The 15,131-nt window shown below is 36.0% G+C and overlaps 2 protein-coding genes across 2 annotated transcripts; one reads left to right on the forward strand and one right to left on the reverse strand.

Annotated features, from left to right (window-relative positions):
• The first annotated feature begins 311 nt into the window (after positions 1-311).
• On the forward strand, positions 312-12,968 carry LOC18425789 (uncharacterized). Its single transcript, XM_088852812.1, has 11 exons — positions 312-366; positions 2,498-2,546; positions 2,705-2,757; positions 2,874-2,931; positions 3,090-3,135; positions 9,070-9,180; positions 9,285-9,355; positions 9,472-9,532; positions 9,743-9,852; positions 10,569-10,802; positions 12,750-12,968. Exons 2-11 carry the CDS (start codon positions 2,508-2,510, stop codon positions 12,765-12,767), a joined length of 801 nt encoding a protein of 266 aa, XP_088708938.1. The 5' UTR covers positions 312-366; positions 2,498-2,507; the 3' UTR covers positions 12,768-12,968.
• On the reverse strand, positions 4,817-5,924 carry LOC148783580 (uncharacterized). Its single transcript, XM_088852817.1, has 3 exons — positions 5,814-5,924; positions 5,581-5,699; positions 4,817-5,485 (listed from the first exon to the last, which is right to left on the reverse strand). Exons 1-3 carry the CDS (start codon positions 5,845-5,847, stop codon positions 5,099-5,101), a joined length of 540 nt encoding a protein of 179 aa, XP_088708943.1. The 5' UTR covers positions 5,848-5,924; the 3' UTR covers positions 4,817-5,098.
• Positions 12,969-15,131: the final 2,163 nt, after the last annotated feature.

Consider the following 15,131-nt stretch of genomic DNA (forward strand, 5'->3'; position numbering starts at 1 on the left):
AGACCAGGAGGGAAGAGCTGAGGAGCGCAAGACTAGGTCTTACCCCCGACGTGGCAGAGACCACAAGACCTGGAGGGAAGAGCTGAGGGGCACAAGACTCGGTCTTGCCCCCGACGTGGCAGAGGCCACAAGACCTGGTCTTGCCCCTAGACATGGCAGAGGCTGAGGCCTCAGCGCTAAACTCATGAGGTGGGCAGCTAGCTGCCTTCCAGCTGCCCACGACCAGGTCCAAGAGGAATACATGAGCCCCACGCGTTCTCAGTTCAAAAATTTAAAACGGGGCTATAAAAGCCCCTAGCCCACACCCTTGAGGGGGCATCTGTGGCTGTACACATTTCAACTGTATAGTGAATACATTGAGTTGAGGTCCTTTACTATCTTTGTTTGTGAGTGTGTTTTGTGGCTTGACTTTCTCTATCCCCCATCTCTAAGGGGCGTGATTGTGTGTGAAGGCTGGTCTAGCCTTGGATCGAGTGAGGATCAAGGCTAGCTGCCGCACGGGTTAGTACCAAAAAAAGTGATACCATGACAGTAGACAAAAAAATTGTATCAGAGTGTAGGTGAATGTTTTGTTTGGAGAGAGAAAATCTCTTCCAAAAGCATTGTACCTTCAAAAAAAGTAAAGAAGAAAAAAAAAGATGGTGAAGGATTCATTAAATTCATAAAGGTCTCTCTAGACCTCACCGCATATGTGCCAAAAGGAAAATCAAAAGGTGCTCCTCAAGATGCCACTTGTAAGAGTGGAAGTGCATGAAGGACACTTAGTGCAAGAGTGAAAACATGGTGAGGGTATGAAAAAGTTTTGCAAAAGTATGGTGCATCTACAAGACCACAAAATTCAAGTAGACTAGCAGCTAAAGAATGTTGATTTTGAAACATAAATTTTAGCAAAAAGCTAACAAAGTGGTAGCTTTTTTCTAAAATTTTTGTTTCAAAACATTTTTTATTGGCTGTTATTTTAAATGACTCTGTGTGGTTATGTAGGATTGCCATTACTTTTGGAAAACTTTTTCATACTCTTACCATGTTTTCACACTTGCTTTATGTGTCCTTCATGCATTGCCACTCTTACAAGTGGCATCCGTAGGAGCACCTTTTGATTGTTCTTTGACACATATTTGGTGAGGTGTCTTTCTTCACCAAATTTTGGTGACACATATTTTGGTGATTGTCCTTTGCACATATTTGACACATATTTAATGCATCCTTCACAATCTCCTTTGCTCTTCTTCAATTTTGAAATAACAATGCTTTTGGAAGAGATTTTTTTCTCTCTCTAAACATACCATTCACTCGCTCTCTCACTAAGTAAGGCCCTCTAAGGGCTCTGTTAACAGGAAGGAGCTTCCTGTTACTAAGAAGCAAGATGTTCTCTCTCTCTCTCTTGTTAATAAAGCTCACTTGAATTTTCAAGTAACTGTTTTATTTTATGGCATGAGTTCTTTACCCAATCAATGTTATACTGTCGTTATTTTACCAATTGGAAGACTTTTTTTAGTGAGAGAGAAGATGTTCCCAATCGATGTTTTATTGGATGATAAATTTTGTAGCGAGAGATCAGTTTTTTTCCAATTGATGTTTGTTGTATTATACCAATTGGAAAAACATATCAAATTTATAGACTGTGGTTTTACATGGGTCTTCTGAGTGTACAACTCAGGGACTCAAGAATTTATTTTCGATCTGGTTGTATCTTGGGAGTGTACTCGCGGAGATCCATTTGTGTTGGGGAATTTTACCGAGACAGGGGCGTTTAACACTTCGAAGAAAGCGAGCTCCTCTCGTGCCTCCAGATCCCCTGATTTTAGGTTCCGTATTTGGAAGTTCATGTCCACCGTGATGTTTGGTAAACCACAGAGAGACCCCCAAAAAACCAACACTTTCTTTTATAAGAATTATGCATGCAATTTGTACATCTTTCTTTTATCATGTAGAAAGGCTCCAAGTTTCCCAGTTTTATCAAGTTTCCTAGTTATTATGCATCAGATTCTATGAAGTGTTGTTCCTATGGTGAGTAGCTACTGCATAGTGTTGGCAATGTTATACAATTTTATAATTGATGAAATATGGCTTGATACTCAAATGACCAAATTGATAAACCCAATACCTCTGTAGTATACATCATTCTATTTATTTCTCTAATTAATAAGAGCGGGTTAAGTCTGTTTCTTTACTACAAAGGTATTAGTAGTGTAGTAATTTTCCCTCACATCATGGGGTTCTAAGGGTTTCACGGGATTTTTATTTTGGGGTTTAATCTCAGGATCTCACAGAAAAAAAGAATTTGGTCATTAAAAGATTGCAATTGATTTCATTTAAGATTCTGCTCGTTGCTTTCACAGAGTGGAAACAGGCTTTATTTATTTATTTATTTTTTCCTTTTTCCCTCAAGGGTTTATTCTCTGTTTTTTGGTTTTCACAGAGAGAAAAGAAGGGAAAACCAGTTTAGTCCTCTTATCCTTCCTCTTCTTCATCCAGTTCTCTGTATTTTTTCCAGAGCTTTACAAATGGATGATGGATCAACCAATCCTATAAAACCTAGAAAGGTTTGTAAAGTAATTTTTCTTCAGTTTTATACTGAATTACTGAACTTCCAAGCCTTTAAATTGCTACTATTTGCCTGCTCATGATTTTTATCTGTATTTTTTTATCTTCTAATGAGTTAGGTGCATTTCTTTTTTGCTCTGTGTTTTGGTTGATACAGTTTATGCCAAAAATGCGCCCAAAAAGAGTGCCGAATCCTGCTGAAGTTAAGAGGTATGTTTTGTTGTTGTCATCATCATCGTCATCATCATGATGATGATGATCATCATCATCATCATCATCATCATCATTATTATTTGTTGTCTTCATCATAAGTTTGTGAATTGCAGAGAAACAATTGAGACTGCGGATGAGAAACTATCAAAGGAGTTGTTGAAACTCATTAAGGTGTGAGCATCTTAATTTACAAGAAATTTTATTTAGCTTTAATTAATAAAATAGATGTTTATTTGGATCTGTTAGATAATGTAATTGGTTTATGTTTTGTTAATGTTCTCATAATGACTAGTATAAAATTGTTTTATATTAACTACTTAAATTTGCAGCAACAACAAGAAGATGGAGGGAGATTGCCTAAAATTGAAAAGAAAGGTGACTTTGTTATTCCATTCCTGCTGTATTGGGTTGTTGCAAATTCATAACCTTGGATTATATTATTGCAATTTCTTATGCTTATTTCATTGATGCTCTCGCTTTGGTAAAGGGAAGAGCTGGGGAAACTTGGTGATGCTCTTTAGCTTGGTTAAGAGAATACACATCAACGATTATCTATTAGAGGGTTCAATTAGTGTAGCTCCTTTTGACTGTAAATAAAATAAAATTTGAAAAAATGGTTAGGACTCATTATTCTAATACAGGAATATGACCCCAACTAATTGGGATAAGGCTTGGATGATGATGATGATCCTAATATCGCAATACATAACTATTGGGTTATTCATTTTCTAATTTTTTTTAGTCAAAAACAGAAAACCTACATGTCTTGTGCTTTTAATGTTGGAAGACTTTGGAATTGAGTTACTGTACACAATCTCATGTTATGAGACATTATAGCTTCGACATAAACGGTAGAGTGGGAGTTATTGGAAGAGGGAGTATGATTAAGCAGTTAACCATCATCTTATTCATAAGTATCATGGAAAAGAATCCTTGTAATAATACCCTGATGTCTTAATTATGTAGACTGTGCATGCTTAAGTATGTAACCATAGTTGTTGGAAACGCCTGAGAACTTGAATCCTTTTAGGAACCGGAATCGTGGCCGGCTAGAAGATTCTTGTCTTAGGAATCATTGTCCGTATAATAGGAATCGCTAGGAACAATATTCCTAGATTTTGAGAATCGTGTTTTGACTTAAATAGATCCAAGGTTCATCCACATGGAATCGAGATTCCATCCTCCTTGGAATCGATATTCCCATCCCGTTGGAATCGACACTCCAGGAGTCTACATTCATTAATATGCGGAATCGAGTTTCCGACATCAATGAAATCAAGTTTCAGACATGTGTAGAACAAATTTATGTTGCTGGTTCGAATCGTGATTCTAACATATTTGGAATCAAGTTTTTGAAGTATATATATCAGAGATCCATGCCAGTTTGAGATCGAGATTTCTAATAATATGGACTATGAAATGCATTTGACGACCCCTACCAGGAATCGGGATTTCCTTTTTATGGAGAAGGAAGCCACAAGCACATCTTCAGCCTCATCAACTTTAGAACTTATAGTGGATGTCTCTAAATATAAGGTTTCCCAAATTTTAAAGTGTTTGTGTTGACTATTGAATTTATGGTCTTTATATAAAAAAGACAAGTATCTCTAAATTGTGATATTGACTTCATTATTATAAAGACAAAATAGGATTGTGTCTACGCCATGGTTTTACTTTTAATTGTATGTGTTGTAGTTACCAGCTATATTTTAAATTTAAAATAAAGGCCATTTAGGGTGGCACAAATAAAATAATGAAACTCTGTAAGCACTAGAAGCATTCGAAAGAAAATTTCTACTCCAATTGAAGTGGAATCATGATTTAATCCTCTCTGAAATCTAGATTCGATATATTTGGAACGTTTACCTACAATTAATGGGTTCAAGTTTCTAAAGATGTGTTGGATTCAGTGTTTCAAAAAGCGCTAGGCGGGTCCTAGGCGGATTGGGGGGTCCAAGCGCCAAGGTGGGCGCCCAAAACCTGGGCGGCCTAGTTGAATACAAATAAGGATTCTGCAGTCCAGTTGAATCCAAATAAAGATTCTGCAGTTATTTGAGTATCAGACTATCTGTTATATTCAAATTATACTACATATTAGCATTTAGCACACATTCCATAAGCATAACCATAATCTATAAGTCGGTTCATATTTCATAATCCATATCCAATTAAAACTTAAAATATGCCAACCAACCAAATTATAAAACTATGAAAGTAGTACTTGAAGACTCAAAAGAATCTTCAATAGTTCAAATGTTCAATGCACAATACTTCAATTAAAGACTCAAAGTTCAAATTTCAAAGTAACAAAGTTTAATAATTATTCAACAATCAATATTCATTCATCATCAGAAAATCTTGGGTCAGCTGTATTGGCATCATATTCATCGGAGTCGACGGAGTCGTCACTCTCCTCGACATATTGCGACTCGTCTTCCTCCGTCTTTTGTGATTCTGCCTCTTCTTCCTCCTCTTCCTCCACCCTTGTTCTCCGTGCAGAAGCTCTAGTGGCCCTAGGAGGGTCAACTGATGTCCCTGAAGCATCCATGACTATGTCCCATGTCAATCTTTCATGCCTCTCGACCTCATCATCATCAACTAACCAATCCCTGGGGTCTCTATTATCTCTCTTAGCAAATCTGTCCTTCAAGAATCGATTGTACTTGACATAGACAAGGTCATTGAGCTTCTTTGATTCAAGCCAGTTCCTTTTTTTTGTATGAACCTAACAAAATAAAATGAAAGTGAACTAATTAAAATCTAATATCTATGGTTCATGTATTATTTATAACATCATACAAATTACCCTAATGGCTTTACCCCTTCAAAAGTACTCCAATTGCGCTCACAACCAGATGAAGAAGTGATTCGGTTTAAGATCCGAATGGCCAACTTTTGTAAATTTGGAGCACTACGCCCTTGTTGGCTCCACCAATGGGCTGCAAAGAAATAAAAAAAATCATAAATAAATAATAGAAATACTTGATTACTTGAACAGTTGAACTTGATGAAGATGAACTTAAGAATATTATTAATATAATAATATTTAATACCTGGATTAATTTTGGTCCTTTGCCTCATCGCCATTGGACTCCCAAAAGACTTAATGAGCACTTGTAATTTATCAGCTCATCAGCGCATATAATGTTCTGCATTTCAAGATCAGGGACTAGCACTTCTACACACTTATTAAATCCATCCATAATTGTGTCATTTGTTTGTGTATCCTTGTCAATATAAAATAAAATTGGGTTAAAAAAATAACCAGCTTCGTGCATTGGCCGATGTAGCTACTTATTCCACTTATCATCAATAATCTCGCAAACAGGCTTGTAGCGGGTTTCTTCATCATTGAAAATTTGGGCTATCTCTCTTTTGCATTTCTCCATAGCATCATACATATAGCCCATAGAAGGCTTGTCACTATCAATCATGCGAAGGACTTTGATAAGAGGAAAAAATACCTTAAGAGCGTCCTTCACCCCTTGTCAAAAAGCCCTAGAAAGTATAATATCTCTCACCTTCTTCCCAATCTGAGCCTTAGACCACTTGCATGCTCTGCACTCATCTGAGGTAAACATTTGCCTCAACTACCCTTTCCTCGAATGTATGCTATCTAGGCATAAGTACCAGGTCGCAAATCTCGTGACCCCAGGCCTCACAATCTCTTTCTTCTTTGTAAGGTACGCATCGTGCTGAGGGTGATTTGGTGGCTATAAATGAAATTCGTAACATACTTGACCTTCTTCACTGCACCTGATATCTCAGTTAAACCGCCAAGAGCCTTAAGCATGAGGTCACAATGTGCTGCACATGGTGTCCAAAAGATTCTAGGATAAGCTATGCACAGTAACATTAGGAGCAACATTGTCTGTGACAACCTGTACAACAAGATGCTCCCCAACCTCTTTGATTCCCTTCTCTATCACTTGAAATATGTAATGGGCATCATGGATATGATCAAAGGCATCATGGATATGATCAGAGGCATCAATAGCCTAAAAAAAAAAGTCCCTACTGGACAATTCACAAGAAAATTCATTTTAGTTCTTCTCTTCCTTTCACTCCAAGCATCAGTCATAAGAGAAACCCCATACTGAGCCCATGCATCTTTCTTAAGTTCTACAGCTTCCTTCGTGGCATTCATTGCCTTTTTTAATAAAGGCTCTGACAGCTCATATGGGGTTGGGGGTTTCATCCCAGGGCCAAATTGGCCAATTGCCTCTACTGCAGCATAAAAGCTGCTCAAGCGAGCGCTATTGAAAGGAATGTCTACCTCATAAAACCATGTAGCCAATTTAGTCGGGGTTTGATGCGGCGACGCAATTTGATGCGGTCCCGATGTGGGCGTATCACCTTTAATATCGTCGATGAATTTTAAAAATTTTAAAAATCCAAAACATATAATAATACATGAAAAAAGTAGGAATGCGAGTTATGCGATAGTAGGCATTTTAATCTATTCAGTATCTATAATATATTAGTTGTCTGAAACTTTTGAGTTCCCCGATAACCTAATAAAGAGTAATAGAGTTTGGTCTTCTAACTTCTAATCTTTAGTGGTTCAAATGTCCACCACAATGAACATGTAAAACAAAGCAAATCCATTCCATCTCATATAAACTATATGAAGTTCCAAACATTAAAGTTTAAACTCCAAAGAGGCAAAGACAAAAAGTATGTGACATATAAAAGAAAAAGATAATCATCTCTAAACTCTTAATCAGACAAGTCATCAAATACTTGAATCTCTTCTATCAATTCCTTTTGTCTCAATATCTTCTTTTCTTTTGCTTTTTTCTTAGCTACTTATGTGTGCTTTAATCTCTCTTCCAATATTCCCGGTTGCTTGTGGGTATTCTTTAACATTGCCGGTAATACCGGCTAGGTGTTCCTTTTGCTGGAAAATGCTCCACGTATAAGCATTTCCCACATAGAGCAGAAATAGCGTAATTTCAATCCTTAGGGTTTTCGAATTTAGCATACATCCATGCATGATTCTTGTTATGTGAAGATGATGAAGTCATTGTTCCCCCCATAAAAACGTATTAGGAAATGAAAAATGTATCAAACAACCCAAAGAAATTTCGGTTCGGGCGATGCGGCTGCATATGCAGGTGCAACACATTTTGCCGCATATGCGACCTGGAGATCATTGCTCCATGCTGCATAACACATTATGTGGCTTCATAATGCGCTCCAGGCTGCATAACACATTATGTGGCTGCATTTTAAAACAATGGTTCTTATTAAGAAGAAAATGGCAGAGAATAGATTGAGATTTTTCATAACATTCTACTCCCTTTTGTACTCACCCTTACATAGGAGATTGATGTCTTTTACCACTTAGTTGCCCATCAAATGCATTTATGTAGTTTGTAATTTTGTTGGCATTGTAGATGGTGTTTTTCTTTTCTTTTAGTCAACTGTGGTATAGGTTTTCAAAACCTCATCTTTAGACACCAAACATCAATTTTCAATGTAATGTTACCATCTTTACATGGTATCAGAGCAAGGTCTGTAATTTTTTTTCAAATGGCTTGAAAAACATGCTCTCCATGACCACTGTAGAGATACCTTCACAAACTTCTCACATGGAAATATGATACCACCTCTATGATAATGACCTCTAATTTGGACACCATGCCACAAGCATGATAGCCCTTGTTTTCGCTCTCTAGGAGGCACACGTCATCATTCGAGCGTTAAGATCAGCTATTAGAACCTAAAGCTGCCATCTTTGCATCCCATTTCCCACCCATCCCTTTCTCATAGGTGTTAAATGATAGAATGTCTATTAGGGAAATAGATATATAATCTCTAATAAATTAAAGGAAAATGTTTATAGAAAATTGCAATCTTATACTATAGAAGTAAGGTTAGAAAAGAGTGTTTTGAAGTTGGAAAATCTTCCACCTGATCATCTTGACTTCGAGATGTATGGATATAAAAAAATTTAAAAAAACAAAATAATTTTAAATCCTAAAACTAGTGATCTTGCAGCAAGTTTTTTGGACCGTCTATTTTCAAGATTTCAAATTGTTTATACATATGCTGGATCTGCACAGTTTTTAGAATTTTAAATTTTATAATTAGGGTGGAACATAGATTTTCATTGCATCGTAAGTTTTCCGACACCGGAACTAATCTTCTAGCAAATTTAGAGGTGCACCTTACTTGTATAGTATAAGGTGGGCACCTTATACAAACCCCACCCTAAATTTTATAAAAAGCAAACAAAATAAATAATGCTGTGGATTTTCCTCCATATATTTTCATGCTTTCTCATCTCAGATTCACAATTTTCAGGGGCACCTGTTCAAGTTGCATTTGGATATGGAAATGCACCCAATTTTTCAAATTCATCTGGTTATTCCAAAGGTAGCATTAAACCTAAAGGGATAAGTCAAGCATTTGATGGTAAGATTATCTTCTATTTCTTTTGAATGAGAAAACCATCTATGGAGCAAGACAATGATTCCTTTCCATATGCTACTTTTGACTCTGAGATCCCGAATGTGCAGATGGGGGCAAATTTGTGGATCTGAAGAGGGATGTTGGTGCAAAGCAGGAAAAGGAGTATGTCGAACCATGGGTTAGTTTTGTTCCCCACCCCCCGACCCTCTCTCTCTCTCTCTCTCTCCCTATCTCCTTCCCTCCCTTCCTCTCTCTCTCTGTGTTGAATTCCTTTTATGTTGGTTTTGGCTGTAGGATTACCATTCAAAATATCCTGTCGCCTTTCCTCTAAGGAGGCCATACTCTGGGGATCCAGGTATTTATTTATTTTGAAAATTAGGGGACCCGGGTATTATCTGAGGCTAACTCAGATTATTTTTTTATCTATTAACTATTGCTATTAGATGGAGTGAACAGTCCACTGAGGGATTCTGGTTTACTTCTTGTTAATTGGGCCAAAATCCATGTCTTGAGTATGCAAAGACACCCTTGAGCTATGTGATACACTAGTAAAAAACTACGACAGTTTTTCTTGTACCAGAAATTCTTGATGAAGAGGAGTTTGGGGAGTCTTCGGCGAGTAAATCAGTTTCCAATAAGGATTCTATAAATGCTGCAGAAGAGCTTGGTGTGAAGGTATATTATGTGGCTTTACTCTTTTGGTATTCTTTTCAATTTATCAATAGAAGATGACCATGAAAATGTGACCACTTCCAATCGTTATACTAGAGCTTGAAAACCATTTTAAAAACCATGCTGTGTTTGACATATTAAAAAAGATAACCTGAAAAGCAACCAGAAAAATATCTTCACAGTAGACAAATTCATCATTTCATCACTCCCCTCTGTCTCCGGCCCACTTCTTACTGGGTATACACACATACACACGCGCACGCAGAGACACACACATGATAGGAAGGGGACACTCTTATTCTTTTTGTTTTCTGAAGTGATTTATTTGACCATCCAAAAATTGACATCACTCATCTTCTGGCTGTCCTACCTGCACATGAGAGGAAGTAGACACTCTTTTTCTGTGTTTTCAGAAGTGATTTTATTCAACCATCCGTAAATTGATTCTTGAATTAGTTTGTACTGTTGCAAATACTTCATTTCCTAATGGTGTTATATGCTTGTATGTATTTTGTGGGACTGGTGACAATTCTTCTGGTATATTCTAGATATTTCTGTTTGATACTCTGGTGTAGCAGGATTCAGTTTGGGATTGGCTAGGGTCCTGAGTCTGAGTCAGCTGGTTTGACTCGGCAGAGTCACCGGTAAGTCCTGAGGTCCTGGCTCGGGATTTTAATCACTGATATTTGAAGACCACATTTTCTGGTGTTTCTTGATAGGAAGAGAGAGAAGAGCCCCGGTTGCTATTTTTCCAATTGCCAGAAACTTTTCCTGTACCAAAGCGATCAGCCACTGCAGAAGGCAATGAGGCGCATGATGACTCAGGCCTAAAGAGAATTGGCAAATCACAGATGCCCTCTCGTCTTGAGGACTTGCAGACTGGTTTTATGGGGAAGCTGCTCATCTATGAGAGTGGTGCTGTCAAGTTGAAGATTGGTGACACTCTTTTCAATGTGAGTATAAATAACAACCCAATTATTTTTTATTCCTACATTTTATCTGATATCTATATGCCTCTAAAATAGTTTATGTTACACAGTTCTGGTACCATTGATGTGCTTCTGCTTTCTCATCTAAAGATACAATTGAAAACCTTGAAATGGCTTGCTTCTTTATTCAGTGTCTCATAAAGCACTTGGGTACAGTATGATGTCCAATGTCACCTGGAGTGAACTTTTTCTTTTAATCAACTTGCTTTCTTTCAACTTGATCTCCAGTGTCTACTCAACTAAAGAGTGGTCGTCGGTTCTGAAAAAAGCCCACATCTATTACAACATTAGGGATGAACTTGCTTTGCCATTTTATCCAAGAGAGAGTCGAAGCACTGTCATGAATAATGGACATCTTCAATGTAATGCACTTGTTCTAATGGTAGCATTCAGTGTTACAAAACCTGGATCGGCGGGGTGGGTCATCCACTGCGCATATCCATGTCAGATAGCTGGATCATTGAATCAGGATCGGGTCCAAATCAGTGATCCAAAAAAACATTTAAAAAATAAAAATTGGTGTTTATCTACGGGGATATAGGACATAGGAAAGCATTATATAACCTTAAAAAGAAAAAAATAATGAGAAGGGGTGGCTTAGGGGGGAACAGGGCTGGTACCGATACCTTCCTGGAACCAGTTCACTCCCAGCTCCAAATTGGGAATCGTCGTGTTCTGAAACATTGGTAAGATTGGAAGTGGGAAGTTCTGGAAGTTGTAGGCTTGGGCTGAAAGTAAATGGTAGGTTATCCTACACACATTGAAGGAATAGGTTCTGCATATCTACTATACAAAGTAGAGAGCAAGCAGGTGGAAGATACTAAGAATGTAAAAATATGGAGCATAAACTGTGAAGTATGTTGGTTTGGAGCAAAAAGCCTAATGTTGGGAAGCGTTCATTGATAAACGTATGCAACATAGTTGATAGTAAAAAATAATTATTCATAGTTGATAGTAAAAAATAATTATTTTAATGTAGGCAGGAGTATTCCACAACTTGTTTCAAGTTTTTTGACTCGTGAGTATATTCGACTGGCAAGGTGTCGGAGTTCGATTACGAGGAACTAGGTTTAGCTGATTTCCCCTGTATTTGATTACTAGAATCCGTTTCAAAAGAAATCGTGCGTTTTTTGGTAGGACGTGCTTCCCTGTGTATACTTTGCCTTAAGTCCGAATGTTTTTACCAAGAATGGTTATTTTTCAAAACTGAAATACTCACCGAGCTTTTCATCGAAATTGAAAGACACCGGCATATTGACTGGATTTGGCAATGACCATGTTAAGACCAAATTCAAGTCTTTAAATACTAGTTAGCTTGAAATTAAAAACACTTGGAAAAGTTAACGCGTTAAAAATAAAATAAAATTACATACACTTGGAATATACTAGTCTATCAGGAAGCAGAATTTAGGAAAGTAGCACTTCACCCAAGACTTTGAAATTTTTTCTCGTCCAACAAAGGGAAGCGTCCTACAACTTATTTATACCTTACCCTCTCCCTTGAGCAGGACACTTTGCATACTTATTGGTATTTTTGAGTCTGGAAGTCTATTTCATAATTTGAGAGAAACAATTTAACATTTCTACCCTTAGATCTCCTGCTGCTCTCTTTTGGTCATTCGTTGTTTCTGCTGATTGATCTCTCTCTTACACACACAGAGATGCATACACACGAACACATGGCGTTCTTGTTTGTTGCAAAATGGTTTCACACTTTGAATCATGGGTTCTCATGAACCAATCTTGACTTTCATCTTGATTCTTGAATATGCTTTATTATGATGGGTTGAATATTTGGGTCTTCCATTCTTTTCTTCACAATTTTATGCTCTCCCCCCTCTGTGCACGCGTGAGTCTTTAAAAGAACTCCCATTCAGTTGAAGTTGATCATTGTTGCCTTACGTTGTTCAGGTTTCACCAGGGTCCTAAGTGTGAGTTTGCCCAAGACGTTGCAGTAATTAATACCAGGGACAGACAGTACTGTGTGCTGGGAGAAATTAACAGGCGTGCTATCGTGACTCCTGATATCGATGATCTTTTGAAGAATTTGTAGTGATCTCCCTCTCAAAACTGGGAACACTGTATCTCAATTTTTCTCAATGAAATTGTGGAGAGGGATTAACATGCAAATAATTTTGGGGCAACAGCGGTAGCTGATCATTTACATGGGCTTCTTAGGCTTTGATTTGGGCTTTATAAGAGGTATAATATGCATGATCCTCAATACCATGGAAGAATGATCACCTTTTTTAAGGTGATGGAGAGAATGATACTCATCAGTTGCAGGTTCTGTCTCTACTTTACGGGTCCTCATTCCATCAACTATCTTCGGTCTTAACTAGTGTTTGAAAAATCGGCGATCCGATCTGGATTGGATATCGTCCAAGTTGTTTCGGATCCAACAAAAAATCAGCAATCCCATTTAGATCGGATATCATCGAGGCCGTCCTGCATTAAAAAAAAAAACGGTATTCGGCTGCTTTTTAACTTTTAAATGGCCATGTTGATGTCACATGATGTCTGTTTGACGCTTCCGTACCATTTTATTATTAAAATTTTTTTAGAAATTCTCAACCTTGTATGGGAGATGGTGGGCCTTTCACGCAACCCTACTACCAATTCCCAAACAATTATTTAATGGTGAGTTTGTTGCATCTTATTTTATATGCCTTTTCTGTTCCACATCTCTTCCATTTTATGGACAATTTTCATAGTCCAACCCCAAAAATGATGGGATTGTTGCATTGAATGAGAGATGGTTACCAAAAAATAGAAGCAGGTTTACATCCGCCGCCAACCCAAAAGCATCTTTCGAATCATCTCGTCTTTTTCTCTCTAAAAGTTTCTCTCTCTAGAAACAGGTTTATATCAGTCCCACCTCTCTTTCGAAGTAGGTTTATATTCTCATAGCCCAACCCAAAAAAAATTAATTTAATACTATTAAGTAGGGATGGGTGGGCGATCAATAAAAGGGGTGAGCCACCTGATCATCATACATTATAAATTCTACGAATAGATATTTTTCTCTTATACAAGGACATATATAAAAATGAAGTGGTCTACAATTTTTTTTAAGGTTAATTATATTTATTTATTTTTAAAATTTAATTTTTTTTAAGATTAATTATATTTATTTATTTTTTATGATATACAAACATAATATATATAAAATTAATTTTTAATTACATATAATTATAAAAATAAAATTTCATATAATAATTTTAAAAAATTAACATAATTATATGAACTTGTTGTACTAGCTCATATATTAAAAAAGCAAAAAATTATACTAACATTGGTTTGTTGAACATTAAAAAAAACTAGTATATGGGATATTTTAATATAGAAAAATAACTTTAGCTCGTACCACTTTGGAATTTATTTCAAGTTGTTTTATCAATTATCCCACATTGCAAATATGAATTTTTTTGTTTTAAATTTTATTAAAATATGATTGGAAATTTATGTTATTAATTTTATATTTCTATCAACACTAATTATTATACATTAGATTTGTTTATTTGTGAGGGTCTTAGCCTTGTTTTGTTAATCATGTTTATTATAATACTGTAATTAATAATTATACTAATTATAATGATAATCAAATCTTATATTTTATTTATTAATTTATTTACATTATAAATTATGCAATGTATTATTTTTTGTTATAGTAGTAAATTATAATTTTAAATTAGATGATATTATAAAACAAATTTCAAATTTATTTTTATTTGTATAGTAAAATGATGATAAAATAATAAAATACAAGCAAATAATTTTAATTTCAATGTATAATATTGTATTTAGTAGGTTTTAATAAATGTTTGATGAAAATTTTCATACAGGCAAAAAACATCGTAATATTCACATTTTGATGCAAAAAAATAAAAGTTATTAATGTAGCACGCTCATTTCTTTTAGAATTCTAACAAAAAACATTTATAATGATTTTTTAATAATTTTTTTTAAAGCCAAATCTGATCGAGGCACCGATCCATTTTTTAAACCACTTATCTTAGCCATTGATTGATATAGCAGACATGTTTATGAGTTTATCCATATTTGTATTATGAGATGCTAATTGCTCTAATAATAGATGCTCTCTAGATTCAACGATATTTCGTTTTCTTATTATTATCAAATAGCTTGCAGAAAGAGATGCATTGTGTCCTGAAGAGCAAAGAAAAATGTATATGTTTTCAACAAATACTGTTTTCTTCTTCAGACGGGACAATTACTCTTGTTCGTTAGATTTTTCAACAAATACTATTTTCTTCTTCAGATGGGATAATT

This window comes from Amborella trichopoda, chromosome 1 (assembly GCF_054954075.1).
Source record: "Amborella trichopoda isolate Santa Cruz 75 chromosome 1, AtrichopodaSantaCruz75HAP2 v2.0, whole genome shotgun sequence".
In the NCBI taxonomy this organism is placed as follows: Eukaryota; Viridiplantae; Streptophyta; class Magnoliopsida; order Amborellales; family Amborellaceae; genus Amborella; species Amborella trichopoda.

Coding starts and splice junctions, on each gene's coding strand:
- LOC18425789 (XM_088852812.1), top strand. CDS start 2,508: ATGGATGATGGATCAACCAATCCTATAAAACCTAGAAAG. Junction 3,136..9,069: donor GCCTAAAATTGAAAAGAAAG/GTGACTTTGTTA, acceptor CACAATTTTCAG/GGGCACCTGTTCAAGTTGCA. Junction 9,356..9,471: donor AGGAGTATGTCGAACCATGG/GTTAGTTTTGTT, acceptor TTTTGGCTGTAG/GATTACCATTCAAAATATCC.
- LOC148783580 (XM_088852817.1), bottom strand. CDS start 5,847: ATGGCGATGAGGCAAAGGACCAAAATTAATCCAG. Junction 5,700..5,813: donor AAGGACCAAAATTAATCCAG/GTATTAAATATT, acceptor ATTTCTTTGCAG/CCCATTGGTGGAGCCAACAA. Junction 5,486..5,580: donor ATTGGAGTACTTTTGAAGGG/GTAAAGCCATTA, acceptor TTATTTTGTTAG/GTTCATACAAAAAAAAGGAA.